The sequence below is a fragment of the Mesoplodon bidens genome, assembly GCF_964165515.1.
Source record: "Mesoplodon bidens genome assembly, chromosome: 16".
NCBI lineage: Eukaryota > Metazoa > Chordata > Mammalia > Artiodactyla > Ziphiidae > Mesoplodon > Mesoplodon bidens.
Genome location: NC_138173.1, coordinates 57,541,251 through 57,566,490, shown reverse-complemented (window position 1 = coordinate 57,566,490; position 25,240 = coordinate 57,541,251). Strand labels below are relative to the sequence as shown.

Genomic DNA, 25,240 nt, shown 5'->3' with positions numbered 1-25,240 from the left:
GCGATTTCCCTCACCTTATTGCAATTAAAGCTGCGCTACATTCTCATTTCCGGAGGTGAACATTTTTATAGCATCGCCTTTTTGTGTCTTTAGATTGTTACAGGTCTGGGCATACGTAGCAGTAACTTTTTAACCACAGAGATAATTTTTTTGTGTGGAACCCCTGGGAAGGAGACCTCTAGCTTGAGCTCTGTAATCTGCTCTGTAGGCACCAAGATAATCTAAGTCCCCATGGAATAAAAGCAGGCCATTGGTTCTTTGGTTTGGTTGGTGAGCATCCAATTTGTAAATGTGAAGAAGTCCCCTGAGAAGCCTAGAGTTTGTGTATAAGGACAGCTCTCTTCTAGCTTATATTCCATAACCTTTGAGCAAAAGGTCCTTTCCAACTTGTTATATCCACCTCCTAGCCTGGTGCCCAGAGTCTGTAGGTGATCAACAGATGGCTGTTAGATGAGTAAATCATAAATCCAGCTTAGTTATTTTATCAGTCTAAAACAAGACGTGGCTGGAACTTCCCTGGTGGCTCAGTGGTTAAGAATCCGCCTGCCAGTGCAGGGGACACGGGTTTGATCCCTGGTCTGGGAAGATCCCACATGCTGTGGAGCAACTAAGCCCGTGTGCCACAACTGCTGAGCCTGTGCTCCAGAGCCTGCGAGCCACAACTACTGAAGCCTGCGCACCTAGAGCCCGTGCTCCACAACAAGAGAAGCTGCTGCAACTAGAGAAAGCCCGTGCGCAGCAACGAAGACCCAATGCAGCCAAAAATAAAAAGATAAATAAAGAAATAAATTTATTTAAAAAATAAATAAACAAGACGTGGCCATATACAGCATGAAACAGGGAACAAGGAGAAATGTCATCTTCCTTTTGTCTTCACTCAACCTCTTAAATGTCTTGAAATTATTACGATCTATAAGGATGGAAGATCATGCATCAATCCCATTGCCTCTAAAAGTTGTTGACTGGATGGCGTTCTCTCTTCAGTTTTTTCCTAAGTGGTAAAATTGTGGTTGATGATGCCCACACCCCTGACACCCGAGAGTGTAGAGTCAGCCAGCTAGCCTTCAAAAATACATTAGTGTATAGGTGAGTTTTAGGACTTTTTCCTCTTGAAGTTCTTTGCTCCAAAGATTTAACTATTACTGGAAAAATCAGTCCTTGAAGATTCTTTCCATGCTTTTAAATCTGCATACAGCAGTGGCTCTTACCTTGGCTGGACGTTGGAATCACCTGGGAGCTTTAAAACACATTGCTGCCTGGATCCCACCCCAGCCATTCTGATTGAATTGGCCTGGGGCATGGCTTCACAGGGGATTTTAACATTTTCCAAGTTGATTTTTATGTTCAGCCAAGGTTGAGAACTGCTCATATAAAGTATTATTTCTAAACTTTTTTTTTTTTTTTTTTTTTTTTTTTTTTTTTGCGGTACGCGGGCCTCTCACTGTTGTGGCCTCTCCTGTTGCGGAGCACAGGCTCCAGACGCACAGGCTCAGCGGCCACGGCTCACGGGCCCAGCCGCTCTGCAGCATGTGGGATCTTCGCGGACCATGTTAAAAATATATATACATCTTTCAGTTTAGGCTTAAAAAAATCAGTCCTTGGTCCACAAATGTTTTAAAGGAATAGAAAAAATTTTAAGGCATCCAGTTATGTTGGATACATTTGATAACAAAGTCTTTGAGCTTTAGGACAAAGCACACATTTTAGTTTAAGGCTGAAAGACTCCTCTCTCTACCTTAAACTTCCTTGGGAATTTAAGGAAAGAAAATGAATTACTCAAACTGGAACTACATCAAAATGTCAAGTTAACACATTTTGTCTTGTAATGGTGCCAAGGGATCTAATGTCTGAATGATGAGGGCCTTCGGTTTCCAAACCATTTTCAAGATAATTTCATTACCAGGATGCTGAAGTTTTCATTTTATGTTTTTCTTAGCTCTTTCGTATCTCTGCTTTAACCCATGTGAGGCTAACCAAGACCTGATAAGATCACATTGCAATTAATTGAAAAAGCTTCAAAGAAAAAAAAAAGGCTGTAAAGAAAAATGTCAACACAGAAGTCCACAAATTGACAAAAAAATTAAAATTAACAATTTTCTCATGATAGTCAATGATGCATTTAGTTTTCTCTAAAACCTTTCTTGGGGTTTGAGAGTTGAATAACTGATGTTATCTGAGACAGTATTAGAACCAAGGAAGAACATCAGTGGACTGTGGTTGCCATTGTTGTATACTTTTCTTGCAAATTTTTCTGATTGGTATTTTTTCCCCTAGTATTTGTTCCCTGCTCAGTAACTTCTCCATGACTCTCACACCCAATTCCTAGCCACAGAGATGGGCTTATAACCTGGCTGATCTAATTATAGGCTTAAGCCATTTGGAATTGGGTTTCTAACATTTGCAACTAAAATTCTAACATAGAATATAGGATCAACTAATCCCACCTATCATTTTACAGACAAGAAAACTGAGATTTACTTGTCCAAGGCCACACATCGTGATTGAATTGCCTTTCTGGCTCTTCAGTCTCCCGGCATGCTGTCCCTCAAAAAGCTGAAACTTTGTTAGTGGAGTCTATGTTTTTATAACCCCAACACATTCATAACAAGCCTCAAGTAGACTAGTGAGTGACTGGATAAACCAGCATCAGTTTTGAGGACTTCAAGAACACACAGAATTTGAGGTTCCCAGAATTTGGGGCTACTGCTCTATAGCTGATAGTAGGTGCATTGATTATTGCTCCATATTGAGATTCTCTATAGAACCAAGCCCCCAAAGATACAATTTCCACATTCCTTTCAAGAGTTGAGTTTCTGACACCTTGAATGATATAAGGAGTTGAGTGTGATTAAAACAAAACCAAAAAACTCCATTTGGTTAAAACATTTTTTATAACTGCTTTACAAGTTGTCAGTACCAAAACACTAAATTTCCAGTAGTCATCAGCAATCTACCATGCAAAGAACATACAGTGAAAACCTGTAAAAAAACAAAACAAAAAAACCCTCCATGTCCAACTGGTGATAGGCTAAATAAAATAGATACTGCAGACTTCTGGAGTGGATTGAATTATTGATCCTACTTCTTCTTGTCTTAGCTTCATATACCATTACCTTCTGCCTTATAACTGCTGTGCTTTCCACTGTGGGGTCATTTCCCCATTTGACTAACACTGGGCTCGCTCAGGGGAACTTGCTCTGATGAACGTACAGTTAGAGAGTCTAAAGATGTCTCCGTGGTTTGGCTTGTCTTGTCGTGCTTCTGCCACTTATTAGAGGTGGGAATCTGTATAACTTAAAATGAATAGGCAGTATTTGCACATGCTGGAAAATTCCACAGGTATACAATGAAGAGTAGGCATCTTCTTTACCCTCATCCTCAACCACCCAGGTCCCCTCCCCAGAGGAAGCTGGTACCCTCCAGAGAATCCATATACTACAAAGGCAAATAGCAGTATTTATTGAGTCAGAACCAAGGCCAGTAGGTAGGGGCTTCTGGATCAGGCTGGGAGAAATCTTTCCTGAGAAGAATCCAGCTCTCTTATTTGAGGATACATTATTTATAATCTGAGAAACCAGCTCCTGTAGGCAGACCTGTAAAGGACTTATTACTGTAGACCAACTACCAGTCTACAGAAGCACTTGTCATGTAGAGCTATCTCATTTAAACTCTTAAAAATTCACTGTTTCTAAAACATGCTTAAGATTACTTTAGGATATATCTGAAAAATCAGATAGGGGGTTGTTGCTTCTTGGCCTAAAGCAGGTAGCAAATAAGCACATAGTTGGGATTTCAACAAATTTTTCTCTCCTTTTAGGGAGAGATCATTCCAATTAAGGCCAAACACCTGAAGAACCACAATAAAAACAATTTCAATTTTCATCTGCTTACAACAATAGAGAAGTTAACTGTTTTCTCATTCTAACTTCCTTGGGACTCAAACTAAATTTTAAAAGTTGAGCTGAAATGGTAACTTATATGTTTAATTTGTACCACAGATGGACTGAACTTGGTATTTTCATCTGCAAAAATGTTTAGACCTTTCATTTTCTCCTAAAAGGGTAATGAAATGAACAGAACAACCACTGATTAAATTTAGAAATTTATTTACAAAACTTACTTTGCTTCTAAAAAACAATTATTCAATTCCTGAAGATTAACCAAAAACAAACCCCATCAAAGTTTATTACTACCATAATCTTTCACAGAATCAATAGCTTAAAGAAAAACCACCAACGAATGCTTTCATGTAAAACCACAGTGTAAAAAATAGAAACTTTCATTCTAGTGACTAGAATAAAAGCAGATAAATAATCTTCTTTAAAGGGAAAAAATACTTGAGGGGAAAAAATGGTATAACGTGTAATGCTGGAAATTTAAATATCAGTTTAGTTCCTCATTGCTAACATGGCATTTATATCCCAGATGAGATTTCGTAATTGATCCATAATTTGCTTCAGCTGTTGATTCTTCTGTTTGAGTTTCTGTAAAAACAAAAGAATTTATCAAAAATGTTTCATGAAATATATACCACGAAGGTAGAAGACTAAAATGTCATAAGTTAGAACTCTAATGATCCAGACAGAAGTTAAGCTAATTTCCTTAAGGCAGAAGGTCTCAATCCTTTTCTGGCTGCAAACATTTGCTGCAAGGCATGATGAATTCTAATGCAGCCCCCAGCGGCCTACAGCTCCATCCCCCACCTCCCTTCACTCCTCCACTTCTACCACCAAAGAAAATAAGCTAAATATTTACTTGTTATAAAACCTAAGTACATAGGTTTTCCAAGAGGCAGTGTAGCATAATGGTTAAGAAACAATCTCTAGAGCCAAACTCTCTGGGTTTATACTCAGCTCCTTCACTAACTAAATATATGATGTTGGCCAAATTACTTAAACTCTCTGTCCCTCAGTTTCCACAACAGAAAAATGGGGATAATAACTGAACCTACCTCATAAGAGTTTTTATGAGGATCAAAAGATTTGATTCATGTCAAGTGTTAGAACTGTGCCTGGCATACAAGTAAGCATTCAACAAATGTTACTGGTAGCCACAGAACATAAACCGTCAATATAGAATATAAAGTATAATAAAAATGCAATGCCTGATGCAATTGGTCTTTCAAACATGTGGCAGAAGTCACTGTTTGCTCTCAGCGTGAAGTGCGATCTAATGCTGAAAACTGAAGACAAGATGGCACAGCCCTGATATAATCTTTGTAACTGAGATTTGCTGGATGCCCTGAATGCACATGGTAGGTGTCTCTGTATCTCTAGATCTGGGTTTCTACTAGACCACAGTTTTGTAAACTTCTTTTTAAGCATCCTTTCTTCAAAACCTATGTAGTAAATGTCTGTGTAGATAAAACAAGATAAACATAGAGAATTTCAAAGTGCTTACTAGTTATTATAATAATCATTACTATTAAGTAACCTCTTGGAAACATTACATTTGCAAGTAATATATTTAGTTAGATAATTTTAAAGATACTATATTAAAATACCTCCAGATCAAGTAGTACATGTTCATTATAAAGAGACCTAAAAATCTTAAATTCTTATTGGAAAACAGAAAAGCAGTTTAAAGAGACTTCAATATTAATTAAATTTAATTCATATTTGAAAAGACAATTAAGACAGCACAGTCAGATTAAAACATATGGCCGTAGAGAACACAGGGTAAGCATACAGTATTCAGTACCATAAAGCTCCCTTTAACATAGTTTTGGGGAAAAAGATACTATTAGTACTTTAGGTACTCAGTCTCCTTGTTCAGTTTCACACGCCCGATCTTCTAAGTTCTGTTTTCAGAAGTATGTGTCATCCTAGAGACCAAGAAACTTCTGTCAGCAATCAAGGGTGGCAGCAAAACAGGAATATACGAATAAAGGTGTATATTGGGAGGTTGAAAACCTCAGTCCCAGTTCTGACTTTGCATCTAACTTGCTATTTGATCTTAAGACAAATTCCTTATCCTCAGTTTTCTTCTGCAAGAAATTGGATTATATAATCTATTAGGCCCTTGCCAGTTCTAATTTGTTTATACCCATACATAAGATGAAAATCAGTTACACAGACACATGTAATGAAAACCAGTAAGCTTAGTTCAGGGAACTAATTCAAAGCTTCAAAATGATTCAGTCAGCTGCCCTTTTCCACCAAGCCATCATTCCCCTAAGCTGTGAGAGACTTCAGCTACCATGATTCCCTGCTCAATTCTCATTTTTCAGGAAGAAAGTAGAGAAGAGCAACTGAATAAGAATAAAAGGAAGAGAAAGAATATGAGTTGATTTTTAAAAAATTATTTGAATTAGTACCTTCTGACATGTCTTGAATATGGTCACTTTAAAAAAATTCAGAACTTCTCTTTGGAATGGAATTCTTAGCCTGTAACACATTTTGTTCCATAAATATTTACTGGGGGTATATTATGTGCTCAGCTCTGGGTTAGGCACTGTAAGGGAAGAAAAATGAGTAAGAAACGGTCCATTGCCTTGAAGAAACTCAGCATGAAGTAGGAAGAAGATACTGCCCAAACGACTAGACCATAACCTGGTTAAGGCAGATAGATGGCAGGGGAAAAATATCAGATGCTGTGGAACCCCAACTGGTAGGGTCAGCAAACAAGGAAAATATTTTTGTTTGGGGTCTAGAAAAGTTGGTGGTGAGCAAAGAGTGGAAGGAAGGATAAATTTGGTCTTGTTAGTAGATAATGGGGATCCATTAAAATTCTTGAAGAAAAAGAAATATGATTTAAACTGCAATGAAAAAGGCTAACTGGGCAAATGTGTGTGATGGGTTCTCCTAAATAACTTCAATAGTGACAAATCTGTATCCATGGAAAAGGAGAAAGAGGAGGTATTTAAGTTTTTGAAACAGTTGAAGACCATTCAAAGGCCAAGTCTGGTGAATGAAGCTTAGTGATCACATTTTCAGTATAAATTAAGGAGTAACTAGAAGTAATAAAATTATATTCTTGAGTGGTTAAAAACAGACTTTCAAATCAGTATCAAAACAGAGGTTACAGATGGCTCCCACAGTGGTTACATCACTGGAATAAATGCTACTTTCAAGAATATTCATTTGGAAATATAAATTCTGATATACTCATTTAAAAAATTTAGCGTCATTAACTCTTTTTTTTTTTTTTTTTGGCGGTACGTGGGCCTCTCACTGTTGTGGCCTCTCCCGTTGCGGAGCACAGGCTCCGGATGCGCAGGCTCAGCAGCCGTGGCTCATGGGCCCAGCCGCACCGCGGCATGTGGGATCTTCCCAGACCGGGGCACGAACCCGTGTCCCCTGCATCGGCAGGCGGACTCTCAACCACTGCGCCACCAGGGAAGCCCCGTCATTAACTCTTAAATAAAGTAAGAGAACTAAAAAATGTGGGATGTTTTCAAGGTAATATTCAACTCTAGGGAATAGTAAAACTTTTAAAAACTATGATATGTCATAAGGCATTTGGACAGTTTGTCTCAAAGAGGCCACAAAGTTTTAAATTAAAAGAATTAGCATACAAGTAAAATACCTAGAGCCAAAACACATCATGAAAATATCAACAGCAAAGCTGACAGTTATGCTTATTAGTGGTCAAACCGTAAATAAATTTTCATGACATGATACAGGATTTAATATATATAATCTTGCCACTGATTGATTTTAACAGAGGTTGACAGCTGCTGTTATCAAAATCCATCATCTGTGCCTAATTTGTTACATTAACAGGTGAATGTGTAAGTAGAGTAGATACTTAAAAAAATATGTTTATGCTAAGTCATACCATGTAATTTACTATTCATACAAAGGCTGTGACAATTGGTCAAAAATGCTTTAACTTCTAACTGCTTGAACTCAATTATATGTCAACTCTGTAAAAACTACCCACATATCTTTCAGTTTCATTTTACCATTAACAGAATACTTGTAAGCAAAATAGAACTCATTCTGATATCCTTAAAATATAGTCTCAAACAAGTGTACATCCTTTACTTGGGTATTAAGGCTTATGGATTCAAGGACATATGAAAAGAAAATGAAGTACTTTAAAAAGCCAAAAATTTGACTATTAAAAGTAGGCCATTCTTCATCTGATGATTTATATCAGATACTGATGACAAATTTCATGCCCCAAAGTTTCATGCCACTATGGTAGACATCAGTGATATATATGTTGTTAGAAACCAGACTGACCATCAATATGTTCTGTACGATTTCAAGTACACAGTGATATTCAGCTGACCCTTAAACAGTGTGGGGGGACTGGCTCCAGGAGCTGTCGCGGTACCAAAATCTGAGGATGCTCAAGTCCCACAGTCTGCCCTCTGTATCCATGGTTCTGCTTCTGCAGATTCAGTCAACTGCATATTGTGTAGTACTGGAGTATTTTATTGAAAAAAATCCGCATATGAGTGGATCTGCATATTTCAAACCTGTGTTGTTCAGGGGTCAACTGTAGTTGAAAAATTAACTCAATTAATTTAAACTACTTTTAATAGCATCTGTGTGATTATGTAATTAGGCCAACATTTTACCATCTGAAGGTGGCTATTTAAAATAAACATTTTTCACAGAAACACTCAGGTATGTGTGCCATTAAGGCAGAAAAATATATATCAGTTGATCATGAGTTTACTCAGTGTTTTAAAATTTTTCAATTATACTTTAATCTTATATTCTAGAAGGGAGGTACAAAGTTGGAAGAAGTGGGGGAAAAGAAAAAATAAAATACCTTAGTACCACTAATTATACATAAGATAACTTGGTTAACAGTCAGAATATGTATTACATAAATCCACTTTGGTTTTCAGCTGTTAACTTTATTCTCTTCTGCCTTTTTTAGGGGAATTTCAATTTGAGTTAACCAAATCTTAGTCCTCTCCCTCTTTATTTTGTTTTGTTTGTTTGTTTTTGGTTTCTGTTTACTGCTTAATTCTCCAGTACTGTCTCAAATCATAGTAACAATTCCCAGGAAGTAAGAGAGAGCCATGAGGCCAATCAAATGAATACTTCCTCTGCCATTCAAGAGAAGATATTTTCTCTCTAAATTCTCTTAAGAAAAAAATTCCCATGGAAATATAGGGCTAAGCTTTAAATCTGTTTAATTTAAAACATGTATGGATTCTTTCCTCTTTGTAATAATCTTCAGTTCAATACTATGTTAACTAAAACAAGTTTTATCCCAAAGTTAGAAGTATGTACAACAGCAAATTCAACAGATTCAAATGGTTTATTCAAAATCAAAACGAGTTCTCAAATGCCTGAAGTATAAATGGGAACACAGAATTTAAAATATGGGCTTTTATTCCATAAATAGATGAACGTTCAAAAATACTACTTTGTGCATTGAAATAAGCCTGCTGCAGATAAACACTGCGGACTAAACACATGTGTTGATCTTTTCTTTTTTCTCAAACCCTAATAAAATGGGAGAGGAATGAAAAAGCTATAAATCCATGTGGAGAAAAATGATCAGAAAGGAGACAACAGTAAGATGTCAGGTGTCCCTTTTTTTTGTTTGTTTGTTTTTGCGGTACGCGGGCCTCTCACTGTTGTGGCCTCTCCCGTTGTGGAGCACAGCCTCCGGACGTGCAGGTTCAGCGGCCATGGCTCACGGGCCCAGCCACTCCGCGGCATGTGGGATTTTCCCGGACTGGGGCACGAACCCGCGTCCCCTGCATCGGCAGGCGGACTCTCAACCACTGCGCCACCAGGGAAGCCCAGGTGTCACATTCTAAGAATGAAAAGTAGAAGGGGAGCAATAAATGACATGGGAGGAAACTACTGTACAACCCAGATGGATGCAGGAAGGATGCCAGTGAGAACGGGCTGATCCTCCACGGAGAACTGGAGACAGGTGCCATCACAAAGTCAGCACGTGAGGCCCAGGGGGCAGAAACTGGAGGGAAACAGCCACAGGGACTAGCGGGAGCCCCAGGTGCTCACTCCCACTCCCCACCAACAGGGGACTGAGTACCCTCTCCCGTGTCCTGTCCCACGTTTCAGGGAACGAGAGGTTTGTTTCCTATGAAATTGAACCAGAACAGCTGGGGATTCAGTGCCACCAGCACAGCAGATGGCAAGAAGACATGAGACTATACTCTGTGTAGGGCACTGGAAGATTCTTCTCTGAAGAAACGGAATAGCCCTCAAGAAAAAAAGCCTCAGTAAATGATAGTTGGGGGTCCCCCCAAAGAGAAGAGCCAACTTGCTTCCAAATCTCGCTATGATGAAGCCAACTCACAAAGCCTATGATAGGCTTTCTAGTGCTTCCCTCCCAAATATAAATGGCTCATGTTTAAGCATCAGATGCTCACCAGATCTTTTAGAGCCTCTATCTGCAAAGACAACAAAGCATAATGGGTTGGCAAACTATGGCACATGACCTGTTTTTGTAAGGCCCATGAGCTAAGGATGGTTTTTACATCAGAACAAGGACCATGGGCTTCCCTGGTGGCCCAGTGGTTAAGAATCTGCCTGCCAACACAGGGGACATGGGTTCGAGCCCTGGTCTGGGAAGATCCCATGTGCCGCGGAGCAACTAAGCCCGTGCACCACAACTACTGAGCCTGTGCTCTAGAGCCCATGAGCCACAACTACTGAGCCCATGTGCCCAGAGCCCGTGCACCGCAAAGAAGAGTAGCCCCCACTCGCCGCAACTAGAGAAAACCCACGCGCAGCAATGAAGACCCAACACAGCCAAAAATAAATAAATAAAATAATTAAAAAAAAAAAAGAACAAGGACCACATGTCTCACAAAGCCTAAAATATTTACTAACTGGTCCTTTAAAGTTTGCCAAACCCTGTATGAGAAGATTATGGAAGAATACCTCCTAATTTCTGAGGGAACTTAATTTACAACATAGAATTTTATATCTAGCCAAACGATCAACTGGACAGATATGTGAAGGCTAAAAACTTAAGTCCCTGCATTCCTCCTAAAGAAGCCACTGGCGTATGGACCTTACGGAGGGAGAAATAAACCAAGAAAGAGAAAGATAGGAGATTGAGGAAATAGTGAAACCAACAGAAGAGGTGAAGGAAAGCCCCAGGGCAATGGATGAACAGCAGGCCTAGGGAGCATTCAACCCAGACCTGAAGAGATTGGGAGGACGCGGGGTGGGGGTGGGGGGAAACCTGTAAGTCGTCTGATAATTTGATTCTGGAAAGTTGGAAAACAGTACTGAGGTGCGGCCACAGATGCATAAAGAACTAACCAAAAATTTTCAAAATTACAGAACTATTAACTTTAGGAAAACAAAATAATTATTCGAGGAAATGTAATTCTAGTTTACTATGTGGCTTAGCGATAAGCAGTATTTATGTGCCATAATAATATGAACACAGAATATTTATTGAACCCCAATTATGACAACTGCATTGAAAGGACTGGGGAAAGGGAAGTATGTAGGTGGGTCCAGGACAGAGGCTGTACAGAGAGCTACATCCTCATGTGGAGAAAGAAATACTTTTATACATTACAGTCTTGGTATCAATTACATCCTTTACTTAAAATTCACAAAATTCTACATCAATAGCTAGTAAGAGTTTTTGATTACACACTGTCAAAGTATTACTATAGTCTGATTATATGATAGGTCTTTAAAAAAAATCAAGAATAGGTTATGACTAAACCATCAGATTAGGAAAAAAAGAGGAACTTAGAGAAATGGAAAGTGAAATGAAACTTACCTTTAGAAAAATTACATCTTTCTGAAGTTACACAAGCTTCCCCCCACCCTACCCCTGACCCCCCCGCAAATATCATAATATCTTGTGTGGTAGAGAACAAACTATATGTATGTCACATGTGGTACTCTGAAATCAAAGTTACCATCACAATTGTGTTTTATTTATATATACATTTCATTGTATTTTATAAATAATATCCTTACTATAGAGAAAAATAATAGAACACATCCATTGTGAATTAATACATAGATTATCAACAGAAACATGTAACACTTAATAAATGAATGTCTTATATCTCTGTACTACCAAACACCACTTATTCTTCAAGATCGAAGTTAAAAGTTCCCAATCCCCTCCTAATCCCCTTGTAATTTCCTACTGTAAATTGTTTATGCTTATTACTGTCAAATTTGCTGGAACTATTCTTCTTAATTTATATTTCACCTCTTAAAAATTGTTTTAAATGTTATTTTAGAAAAATCTATCCATCTTTTTCTTTTTTCCTGAGTTTTGATATACATTTTTCTTTTAATTTTCCAATATTCTATTTTGCAAGTCTTATTTTCAACTCTGAAATTCATTTTGACACATGGTGTAATGTAAAAGCTAGCTTTATTTTCCCCAAAAGTGTCTCTTTTTAAAGACTAATTTTCCACACAATCCCTCTTATGTCATATTAAATTCTCATATACAATAGGAAGACTTTTTCTGGCTATTATTTTACTAATCTATTCTTCTGCCGGTACTTCACACTTAATTATTGTTTTTACAATATACTTGATATCACGTTTTATTTTTTGAAGCAAAGAGTTCTTTATTTTATTACTCTTATAGGAGTTGTTTTATATATGTATTTTAGTATGCTCTCAAGAAAAAAATTCCAATTTGCATTTTATTTGGATTTGTTTTTTGATTGGTATTGCACTAAAATCTTACTAGTTTTGTGCAGTTTCAAGAGAATTCATATTTGGATTTGGACTGTAACCGTTTAGAATAGTTATTGCCCCTATAAGAACTTAGTGTGTTCTTTCAACTATTCAAAATTTCTTTTATGTATCTTAATAAGTTTAGTTACATATATCATGGAAATAATTCCTAACTACTTAGTATTTGTTGTTGCAATTGTGAATAGGATCTCATATTCTAATTTCTTTATGGCATTATAGAAAAATGGTATCAATCTTGTATTAAGCTCTTCTTTCAAACACTTATTGACTCATTAATCAATGAGCTTCTTTGAGCTTAAGCTTGAGTTAAAATGTTATGTACAAGCTTAAGGAACTTAACAGATTTGTACATAATATTATAACCCCTGTTCCCTAAAGTTTATTTCTGTTTCACTGGCTATAACTTCTAAAATAGTACTAAACACAGTGGTGTAAGGCATCCTATTTTATGCCTATATTTCATCTCAATGAAAAATGTTGGCTATTTATCTGAAATAAGTTTTTTTTTTTAAAAAGACTATCTTGTTAATAGTTTTAAGCATTCTTTTTTTCAATTTAATCTACTGATATTATATGTAAACTGAGTCATCCTCCTCTACCTCAGAAAACCCTCTGTGGCTGTGGTGGATTAATTAATACCCTGATGAATTCTGTTAACTAGCATTAAGAATTTCAGGAGTGGGGCAGGAGGTGGGAGTGTGTATTTGTAAGTGAAGGAGCGAGATTGGTAGTTTTATTTACTGTGCTATTTGTTAGGTTTTGGTAACCATGTTTCCACCACAGAATGAACTGACAAAATTCCTTATTTCCCTATGTTTCTAGAGAACTATCTGAGCATTATCTTGTGAACTTCTAAAAGTACTCAGCAATAAATTCAAGTTAGGAACTTTTGGGGGGTGGAGGGTGGGATGGGGTAGTGCTCTGATAACTCAATTTCTTATTCAGCTGTTGAGACATTCACCTCTCCTACTTGTAAATGTTTATCATTTGCTGCTCCAAATATGCTCTAAGCTAGAGAGCTGCAATTCTGCCTAGAAAAGAAAAAAGAAAATGGGCTGTGACTGAGTGCCTATGAGGCTTTTCTAAGAGCTTTACTGCCTGAATTCTGTGATCTCTCTTCCGACTATTCAGATGGCATTTCTGCTTACCTTTTAGTCCTGGGTTGTACTCTAAGTAGGTTAAATTTGTCACAGAAACAACGTCAGGTAATTCTATAATTCAAATTATGTTTTTGAGTTACACAGACTCCCTTGTAATTTGTATCAATAATTCGGAAATATAAAACATACAGACTAGCAACTCACTTTATTGACCTCAGCAATTTCTCGCCTCTCTTCACCGGCAAAACGAGGCGGGCCGGCCCGGTCATCACTCTTTGAGCCATCTTCTTCCACGTATGGAATGAGTTGCTGGGAGTGACAGACAAAAGTTAAAAAAGGCAAACATATGACACACAATTTCCAATTATACTGGTATAGATAATGCATCCGATTAAGATCACTTTTTATGCTTTTCTCTTAATAGTACAAAAATATATTTTAATTCAAATGACGGCCTAAAATAAAAGCCTTAGAAGTCTATCAGTTCAGTGCACTCTACACATTAGCTTTTCAGATTTCTTTTGCAAAATAGTCCCTTTAGCAAAATTAGTTGTCACATGTAATTAAGTAATAGCCTACTCAGTCAACCAGCAAATATTTAATCGGCAGATAGTGGGTGAGGAGACACTGCAAAAATAATGACAAATAAGATATAGTCCTACCCTTACGAAATTTATAGTTCGTTGAGATGGAACAGGCTTTCCTTCATCTATACTAAAAAGAAAGTAACTTCATGGATGTGTATTATATAAATGTCCTTTACTTGCTATCTAGTATCTGTGCAGATTTCTAGATGTCTCTTTTAGTTGGGAGAAAGTTTTTTTTGTAAGAGAAGAAAATTTATATAGCAATGAAACTTCTAGCAGGATTATAATTAAATACATATGATTTGTGATGAAGTTTATTTCATGAAGCCTCTTGTAGATGCGACAGAGACTTCAGGAATTATCTAGTCCTTCCATCTTATAATACCAGTGCAGGAACAGGACAGAGGTAAATAACTGGTACAGTCAGGAGTCAGTCTGCCCAAACTTCTATGAATTCTTGGGACAAATATAAACTTGCCCACATTCACAGCTACTTTCTTCCTTTCCTCTCTCCTAATGCAAGCAGAGTGGTCCTTCCTCCTGAAGACACTTAGTCTCCATTCCTGTGCCCTGATTTCTCTGCCCTCCTGTCTTCATTATTTATTTCCTCCAACCTCACCCTACCACTTTCTTCCTTTTTTAACTCAACATGTTCTCCCATTTGGAGGAAAAAATCCCTAACCCTAAACTCTATCCCTCCTTCCATCTACTGCTTTCTTCTCTTGCTTTTAATCTAACCTTCTTGAAAGATGGATATCCACTTTCTGGCTTCAGTTCCTTATTTCCTGTTTAATCTTCAGCTCACTGTGTGTGATCTAACTTCTTGTTGTTACCTTTTCACAGAAGCTCTGCTCAAATATACCAACAATTAATCTGGTGGACAGTTTTCATTCTTTATTTTCCTTGACTTCTCTGCAGCATCTGTCAATGTCAACCACATTTCCCATCTTCCACATCTCTGACCCCTTCTTTTCAGGCTGTATTGCAGTTTACTCTTTCTCTGTTCACTCTTTACATGCTGATCACTCAAACAAGAAAGCACTGATCACGGGAAACTGTTCCTTATATGTAAAGAGAGAACATCCAAACCTTCCCAGCTACCTTTGGTGGCAGACATATAACTTGTCAGCAGGAAAAGGGCACCTATAAAAATATCATATACCTAGTTAACTAAAATATATCTATGATCCGAGATTAAATTTAAAAAATATTTAAAAACTAGAGTGATGCCACTAAGATAATTTAAATTAATAACGATAAAAATAGTTATAACCTTTTATCCGTAAAGAACTTACATGAAAACCACTTTAAAAGGATTTTACAATACTATTAATATGCCTACTAAAACATCATGCACTGATTTAATTAAAATGAGACACTGGAAGCAATAATAAAAATTGCCACAGACAACCCTCTCCTCCCAACAACAAAAATTTACTATCAGCCTGGATGTTAAAGTCTACTAGAAATTATTAACATGAAAAGACAGTAATAATTCTGTGCATATATATATATCACAATTTCATCTTCTCTAGTCAAAGGCAAAACCAGTATGTTTCATAATCTGGAAATATGGTGAAAACGAAGAGAGAAAGGAAAAAATTACAAATGTCCTGAGACTATCTTAGACTCATCCTCCCTCTACCCCTAAAACTTGCCTCTACTGGAATGGGATCCATCCCTCCGCAGTTTTCATTGCATTTATCATAGACCAATCTCAGCTTCCTGAAGAGAATAGAGAGTTGGCGAAGATGATCCTGTAGCTTTGCTAACCGGTCTTGATATGTTCCAGTATGGTAAGTGACACCATTTGGCAGCTTCTCAACAAAAAAACAAAAATATAAGGTAATGAAAATCAAGATTTTCTTTAAGTAAAGCTAGCAAAAAGAAACAATCTTTAAGCAATGCATAAAAGCTGTTCCTCACAGTTAATCAAGTGCAATTTTAAGAATTTAAGAGTAAATACATGTTCATTTATTAATTGGCTCCTTGGCATACTGTAAAGCAGCTCTAGAAAAGACTTTGTGATAAGCCTCTCTGATCAGTTGAAATGCTTTCCACTTCTAACTTTTGATTATATTTATATCACAGCTTTGCATTATAACTTTAAAAAGAATATACAATTTTAATATCACTTACTATTATATAAAGGCAGCAAGCTTCTGAACTCAACCAGGAAGTTAAAAACAAAATACAATTTAAAGAAAAAGAAGAAGAAAAGAAAAAAATTAAGATCAGGACTTTTCAGCAGAAGAAAAAGAAGAGTATGCTGCCACTGTTGCAAAAATAATCTCAAAATACCTTAAATTTGATAAGATAATTAAGATCCTCAAGGTATGCATTAAAACATAAAGCTGTCGCCAAAAGTTTTACTTTAAAAGGAAATCAATAGCAGGAGATAGGTGCAAATCAATCTGTACTTGAACATCATTAATAAATTATTACAAGTAACTGCTATGATCATAACTCTGTGTTGGATGCTTATATGTTTTTAATTCAGGAATTTTATCAAAAGCCAAAAATATATACTGAAATGACAAAAATCACAGATAAATGGAAAAACTACTACCTATTTAGAACTAAGTGCACCTTTTGTGCAGTGCTGAAACTCACAAACAAAATCTTCCTTTCTCTGTACATCTTAACAGTATTTTATTCCCACAATTTGATTTGTGAAATCATCCTGAAATTAGAATTAACAAAATTTGTACCATGTTTTCTAGTATAACAGGTAATTTCATTATAAGCACTCATACATACACTTACCCTGGGGAATAAAGTGATTTAAAACCAAGACCCAAACTACTGTCTAATAGCTAGAAGATCAGTCCAGTCTTTCTAAACCTCAGTTCATCCTTTTTTTCTTTTCTAAACAGATGAGGTAGGAATACAAAAAAAAAATAAAAAAATAAAAACAAACACAAAGAAAAGCCTGATAGAGTGTTCAGAGAAGAAAGAAAACAAGACACACTATTGTTACAAGTAGGTAAAACCATAAACACTAAAAAAAATAAATAAATAAATAAAGACTGTAAAGGCCTAATGTAGTTGTTAAAAGGTGTAATAGTTGATAAAAGATGTAATAGGAAGGTAGGCTTAATAATTCATTTTCTTCTTTTCTCTCATTTCCAAATTTCCTATAATATTATGTTTATAAGTTAAGGAGATGGATCTTCTGAAATTCTTTGAAATGAGTTTTATTAGGATTTTTGGAAATTCTCAAGAATTAAAACATTCTGAGGATTATATCTCAAAGAAATGTGATAAAAGTACCAAGGACTGAATTAGTCAAAACAGTTTAAAGGAGAAAAGCATTTTAAGAGTTCACCCACCAGTACAACGTAGGATTTCTCATGACCTTTCAATTTATGAACTTTCACAAACATTAACAAATAAGAGAAAAGTTTCAAAGGGTCTCTGCTTTCTTGTTTGGGTGATAATAAGTATAATGATTACATCTTGCATACAGAAGCAGGCTCTACCTTTATTATGGTACTGACTACGTTGAGTACTTTGCCCATATTTTGTACTTAATAAAGACTAGAAGCAACTGACATTTATATCCCTGTATTTAGTATAGTGGACACACAGAAAGTTTTGAAGTACAGTCTGTATTATTTTACTTTCATGAATTATTTTTTCTATAAATGGACACTTAAAATTCGCTAAGAATCCTGTGTTACGCAAAAGAACTCTTGATAAATCCTTTCATAAAGGAAAACAAAATCCTTTGAAATACAAAGAACCACCTTCCTCAAATTCACCCTCTTAGCAAGTTTGGGTATCAGTTTTCACATAGAGCATCAGCTTCTCAAAGAAGGGAGCAATTCATTCAAAAAATTTACTTTTCATGTGTCAGGCACTGTTCTAGAAGCTGAGGTAGAGCAGTGAACATGAGAGAGATGAGTTTCCTATACCATAGAGTGTAAGTTATAATAGTGCCTAGGAGCTCTTGGGATATACTATACAATGTAGATGTTTAGCTAACAAGCTCATCAGTAACCATCTCACTAGTGAATACTGAATATATGTAAATAAATATATGATCATACCACTAGATACTAAAAAGGCATTCAACTAAATTCAACATCCATTCTTAAAACAAATATAAAACTCTTAATAAAAATTCCCCAACACAATAAAATACATTTATCTCAGTTAAAAAGTCAGCACCATGATTAATGTGGACATATTACAAGCATCTGCACTAAAGTCAGGAACAGAACAGGATGTCTACTAAGACCACTAATACTACCAGTGAACACTGTTCTGGAGGTACTGGCCAATGCAATCAGAAAAGAAAAAAAAAGTTGCAATATTAAAAAGCTGTGGCATAATCGTCACTATTTACAAATGATATAAAGTGCTACTATCAATAAAGGAAGTCAAGAGAGAGATGGGTACAAAATTAATACACAGAAAACCATAGCTCTTCTTTCAAATATAAAAACAAAAGAAAATGAGAAAGGAAAAAGACCCCATTTACAACAGCAAAGATAAAATATCCAGATAAAATATTTGACTTAAAAAATATCAAGATAAATATGAAAACTTAAAATACTTCATAGAGACACAAAAAAGGATATTTTGTGTTCTTGGTTAATAAGACTCAACATTCATACCAATATAAAGTCTCTCTAGGTTAAATCAACCAAATAAAAGCACTAACAGGATTTTCTCAGAACTATTAAGGTGATTCTAAAGTACATGTGGAAAGATAAGCAAGAATAGCCAAGGCGATTTTGAAAAATAAGTGTAAATACTTTATAAAGCCTCAATAAATATAAGAAAGTTTGCCATTACTACATAAAAGAAGGCAGCTAAGTGGAATAGAGCATCCATAAATTGATTCGTTTAGATGAAGTAGCATCTGAAATCAATGGAGGAGGAAAACGAATTATTCAATCAACCTTTTGGAAAAAGTAAAGCTGGGGCCATGCCTTACAGTTCATACTAGGATAAATTCCATACAGATCAAAGTTTTAAGTATAAAAATTGAAACAAAACTGAATTTTTCCTGATTTTGGAATGGGGAAGGACTTCCTAACTTAGACACTGAACCTAAAAAGACTGATAAATTCAGCTACCTTAAAAAAATATATGTATGGCAAAAGGTAAACAACAGACTGGGGGAAAAATACTTGTAAGTTATATCATACAGAGCAAGTTTTTCTAATATGTAAATAGCCAAATCTTATAAGTTGGGGGAGAGAGTAAAAAGACCCAAAAAAAAAGATAGAAAAATGGGCAAATAATATGAACAAGCAGTTAACGGAAAAGGAAACAGAAATGATTCATAAATATATGAAGAGATGCTAGAACTCATTAAGACTAGGAGAAATGTAAAGTAGATTTTCACCTATCAAATGATCAAAGATCCAGAAATATAATTTGCTGTGTTAGTCTCAGCCTGATTGTTGGTCAGGAAATGGTAGCATAAGGTGGTACAACTCCCATGGAGCACAATTCATCATAATTTATCTAATTACAGAAGCACAAAGCCACTTCTGAGAATTATCCTGCAGGTATACTTGAGCATTTATGTAGGAAGGTATTCACTACAGTATAACAGTGAGAGATTAAGAGCCCTTCACTAGAGGACTGGCTAAATAAAGCACAGTATGGCCATGCAGTGGATTACTATACTATACACCTTAAAAGGAAAAGGAAGTATTTTCTGTATAGATATGAATAAACTCCAAAATGTACCAAATGAAAAAAGGTGCAAAATGTGTATAATATACCAGTATTATCTGTGCAAAAAGGGAGGAAATTAAAGAATATATATATACATTTGCTTAAATATGCACAGACTATCTGGAAGGATATATTAGGATAGTAATAAAAATCTGTAATAATCATCACCTGTGGAGAGAAGTTAGCTAGCCGATAGTGATGGGAGGGGGAATGTTCACTGTAATGTCCTTTTTTATTTATGAATTCTGAATGTATTATATATTCAAAACAATTTTTTTTTAAGATTTAAAGCATAACAAAGAGAACCAAAGCAATACTTTCTTATGCAGGGAATCTTAATCTGGGATCTAGCGATCTTTAGGGAGACATCTGTTAACCCCCTGAAATTTTATTCAAAATGTTTACATGTGGATTTTTCTCAGAAGAGAGTCCATAGTTTTCATTAGCTTTTCAAGAGGCTAAAGGACAATAAAGAACCATTTCTCTAAAACAAATGCTCAGAAATAACCTCAGCAGTTGATATTTATGGCACTTCATCCTTCTAGATTAATAATATAGAAGATAATTTTAAAAATTTGAATACTTAAAAGAATGCATTAATAAATAGCTTATATATAGTCTTGTTTGTACCACTTCTCAGCTTTTTATAAATGAAGGAGCACATTGTTGCTTCATTTCCAGCCAATTATGATATGCCCACAGGGTCTTAGAGGAGTTAAATCCAGAATTCACAATATAAGCAGCACAAAGAAATAACTATTGTAGTCCCTTACAAATTGTTTTTGAATATATGTCCACATGTAATCTAGTTATTAATAATACTTTTTTGAAAGAGTTCAGTTCTTCCAGGGTCAGTTATGGATGTGTATTTTATCTCAGTTAATAGTACAAATTGTTTGACAGCAAGTTAGTATTATAAAGAGGTTAGTAGGACGAGCTACCAGTCATGTGTGATGTTGGGTAAAGTCTTCTCTCTTTAAGCCTCAATTTCCTTAACTGTAAAATAGGGATAAAAATACTTCTTAGAACTGTTCTTATAACAGTATACCTGACCAAGGAAAGTACTTGATAAATGTTAGCTATTAGCTCTACTAGTCCAATACAGCAGGTTGATAATAAAGAAATATTTGCTAAATTGTGAGATCATTTAACCCATACTTTAATCATCTTATATATTAATCTATTAATTTTTTAAACAATTGCCAAAGATTTCATATCTTCTCTTGGATTCCCTTTGTATTTTATTTCACACTGGCTTTACTGACATGGTCTTAAAGGATTTCCATACAACTGCATTACTTCTAGAATCAAGAGGAAAAAAAACCCTCAACCATTAATAAAAAAAAAAGGCAATAAAACATTCTTTAGTGCACCAATTGAAATAAGAGTTCTAAAGTTCTAAGAGCCTGAGGGCCTGGATTCAAATTTACCCTATACTGACTAGATTTGGACAAGTCACTTCACCTCTCAGAATCATAGAATCCTTATCCATAAAACAAGAATGATATCCACATCGCATAGTAGTAAAGATAAGCATTAAAAATGGGTTAGCAAGGGCTTCCCTGGTGGCGCAGTGGTTGAGAGTCTGCCTGCCGATGCAGGGGACACGGGTTCGTGCCCCGGTCCGGGAAGATCCCACATGCCTGCGCGTCCGGAGCCTGTGCTCCGCAACGGGAGAGGCCACAACAGTGAGAGGCCCGCGTACCGCAAAAAAAAAAAAAAAAAAAAAAAAGGGTTAGCAAAATGGTGCTGGAATAATTGGATATCCAAATGCAAAAAAAAAAAAAAGCACTCAGATCCATATCTATCATTATATAAAAAAATTAACTCTATGCGGATCATAGACCTCAGTGTAAAACCTAGAACTATAAAACTTCCAGAAGAAAACATAGGAAATCTTTGCCACCTTGGGTTAGACAAAGATTTCTGAGATATGGAACCAAAAGCAAAATCTGTAAAAGAAAAAATAAGTTGGATTCCATCAATATTTAAAATACCTGTTCTTCAGGAGGCAATATGAAGAGAATGAAAAGCCACAGACTGGGAGACAAAACAAAGACACACAATACAGAAAAAAAAAGAAAAGACATACAACAACAAGTGCTGGCAAGAATGAGGAGTAACTAGAAGGCTCAAGCACTGCTGATGAAAATGTGAAATGGTGCGGCCACTTTGGAAAAGTTTCTGAAAATGTTAAACAGACATTTCCCTTATAACCCAGCAATTCCACTCCCAGGCATCTATCTACTTAAGAGAAATGAAACACATGTTCACACAAACATTTGTAGCTGAACACTCATAGCAGTATTATTTATAAGAGCTCCAAAGTGGATACAACCCAAATGTCCATCAACAGATGAACAGATACGCTAATTGTGTTATATTCATACGGTAGAACACTGTTCAGCAATGAAGAGGAGGGAACTACTGATATATGCTGAGTGAAAGGAGCCTGCACCAAAAATCACAGTGTATGTTATATGAAACGCTATAAAATGCAAACTAATTTACGGTGCCAGAAAGCAAAGCAGAGATTGGCTGTGGATGGAAGGCCAAAAGTAAAGATTTAAAAGGGGCACGAGGAAACTCTGTGGGGTGATGGATGGTTTCACAAGTCCACATGTGTCAAAACTTTAAATGCATTGTACTGTACGTCAATTATACCAAAATAAAACTGTTTAACAAAATGCTTAGCAGAATCTGAATTCAACACCTTGGACCCTCAAAAAGTATTCTGTGGGAAAATATGAGATTAAAATAATCCCAAGAGCATGACGGAATGAGACTCACCTGTACCTTCAAAGATACAAGAGTTCGCCTAGAAACCTGAGAACCCGGTCGAATATAGAAAATGTGGCTTCAATCTTCCAGAAATCCGGCCTGGAAAACATCACCTCCACATCTTGGGGACAGACACATTATTGGGGAACGCTTCTGAGTGTAAATGGGGGCGACCACATACTCGAGGTTTGGCCAGGGCAGCCGCGTCGACGCCCAGGGGCCCCACATAACATTTAAACCAGCAGCCCCTTCCCTCGCAGAAACATCCCGCTTTCTCCACGCACGGCCATGACCGGAGCCCTCCTTCCTTCCCACCTGCATGTTCCTCAGGAGCTGAAAGATCTCCATGGTGCGGTACACGATGTCCTGGACCGTCTCCTGCCCGATCCGGCAGAGCGATGCGGTGTTGACCTCCCGGGCCGCCTGCTGGGCCTGGGGCCCGGCGAAGGGCCCGGGCGCCATCCCCGACGCAGCCAACGGAGGGGTGGACATGGCGTGGCAGCGGCGTTAGGTCAGCAGGGCTGCAGAGTAGGCGTCAGGGGGTCCGCCCGACGCTGGGCGGTCGCTGGCCTAGCGTGAGCAGAAGCTTCTAAGATTCGGGCGGTCTGTTTTCAACACAGCTGCCGTGACTTCCGCCACCGTGACGTAACACGTCATCAAACGTCAGGGGGACTGCGCCCTCGGCGGGGTCCCTGGGAACCTGTGTCAGCGCAAGGTCGGCCGGGATTGGACTGGACGCCCGGGCGGGGCGGGACGGACGGGTTGAGTAGCCAATCAGCAGCTGCACTCTAGCCAGAGGGGGCGGTGCGCGTGGTGGAAGGCCGGGGGCTTTCCCACCACTTGGTTTCCCAGTCTCAGCCAATGGTTAGAATTCTTGATAGAAACGCTTACTTCGTCTTAATTTCCTTGCTGATCTTTTTTTTTTTTTTTTTTTTTTTTTTTTTAATAACAAGCGTACGAAGTTTGTAGTAGTATTGCCCTTTTACAACTAGGAGGCCGGCCCAGAGGGGCTATTTTGACATGTTTAGTCGCATACAGCTTGCAACTGATAACCTGCGATTTGAGTTTTTGATCTTCATGCTTCACTGTGACCTGACACCAACTCCCCATTTGTTGTTGGTCCCTGCTGAAAAGTCAGTTTATTCGGGAAGCTTTCCCGATCACCGGAAGTATAAAATTAACACTTCTCTCTCACATACACTATCCCCCCACCCCCTTCCCCTTTCTGACTTTGGCACTATGTTGTATATAATTTTCAGTTTGGTTACATTCTGACTTCTCCTCGCCTTATTCACACACACTAGTATGCAAACTTTGTAAAAACAGAGACTATGTTTTATTTGCTTACTGTATTCTCAATGCTTAGTGATTGGCACATAGAAGGTGCTCAATAAATACATGTTATGACATTATAAATATAAGAAAAATTAGAATAAAGCCATTCTCTCTCCTACCTCTTCCTGTCCATTTCCAAAGGAGGGGGAAAGTCCAGAATGTGAAAACTGGCGATAGGCACTAAATTACTGTGTTTTAAATAGTATCTGAACACCCCATTGGTAAGGACTTCACAGGAAAATGTTATTAAAGATGACATAGGAGCCATTGTGGAGATTTTTTTTTTTTTTCTTTTTTTTTGCGGTATGTGGGCCTCTCACTGCTGTGGCCTCTCCCGTTGCGGAGCACAGGCTCCGGACGCGCAGGCCCAGCGGCCATGGCTCACGGGCCCAGCCGCTCCGCGGCATATGGGATCCTCCCAGACCGGGGCACGAACCCGTATCCCCTGCATCGGCAGGCGGACTCTCAACCACTGCGCCACCAGGGAGGCCCTTTTGTGGAGATTTTAAGCATAGTGATTTACAGCTGTTTAGTGAGCAATTGCCATTTGACAAATATTTACTAAGCACCTACTATGTGATGGGTGCTAGAAGTGGAGATAGAGTAGTGGACAAGTCAGACAAAAACTCTGCACTCCTGGGACAGACCACTAAATATTGTGATGAGTGTCTAGAAGCCAAAGTTCAAGGTCCTAATATCTAGGTGCTGACAATTTAGGGGCTCAGGGACAATCTGAAGGGAATAAGTTAGGCCCTGATGGTGAATGGCAGAGAGTGCAGAACACTGGAGCCTCTTCTGTGAGGGGATAATGGGGCAAGGGGACCTCCAGATGCTTCCAGGGTCAGAAGTTTAGCATCAGGGTGTGTCAGGAAATAAGGCTGAAGAGAGGCAAACCTTGGAGGACCTTCTAAGACATGTCAAGCAGTTTGGGCTTTATTCTGAGTGAAAGAGCAAGCCATTGAAGAGTTTCAGGAGACAGGAAGAATTGCCAGAAATATTCAACTTAGAAGGTTTATTGTGGCTGCTAAATGGAGAATGGTGAGTATGTACTGTCTCCTTGTTCCCTCCCAAAGGAAGCTGATAATGATGGTGATGGTCTGTATTA

At 37.4% G+C, this 25,240-nt stretch overlaps 1 protein-coding gene across 1 annotated transcript; it reads right to left on the bottom strand.

The window, feature by feature from the left end:
• Window positions 1-4,089: 4,089 nt before the first annotated feature.
• On the bottom strand, window positions 4,090-23,459 carry MED30 (mediator complex subunit 30). The gene is made up of 4 exons (XM_081259040.1): window positions 23,116-23,459; window positions 15,981-16,139; window positions 13,940-14,044; window positions 4,090-4,484 (listed from the first exon to the last, which is right to left on the bottom strand). Exons 1-4 carry the CDS (start codon window positions 23,290-23,292, stop codon window positions 4,389-4,391), a joined length of 537 nt encoding a protein of 178 aa, XP_081115166.1. The 5' UTR covers window positions 23,293-23,459; the 3' UTR covers window positions 4,090-4,388.
• Between the last annotated feature and the right edge of the window lie 1,781 nt (window positions 23,460-25,240).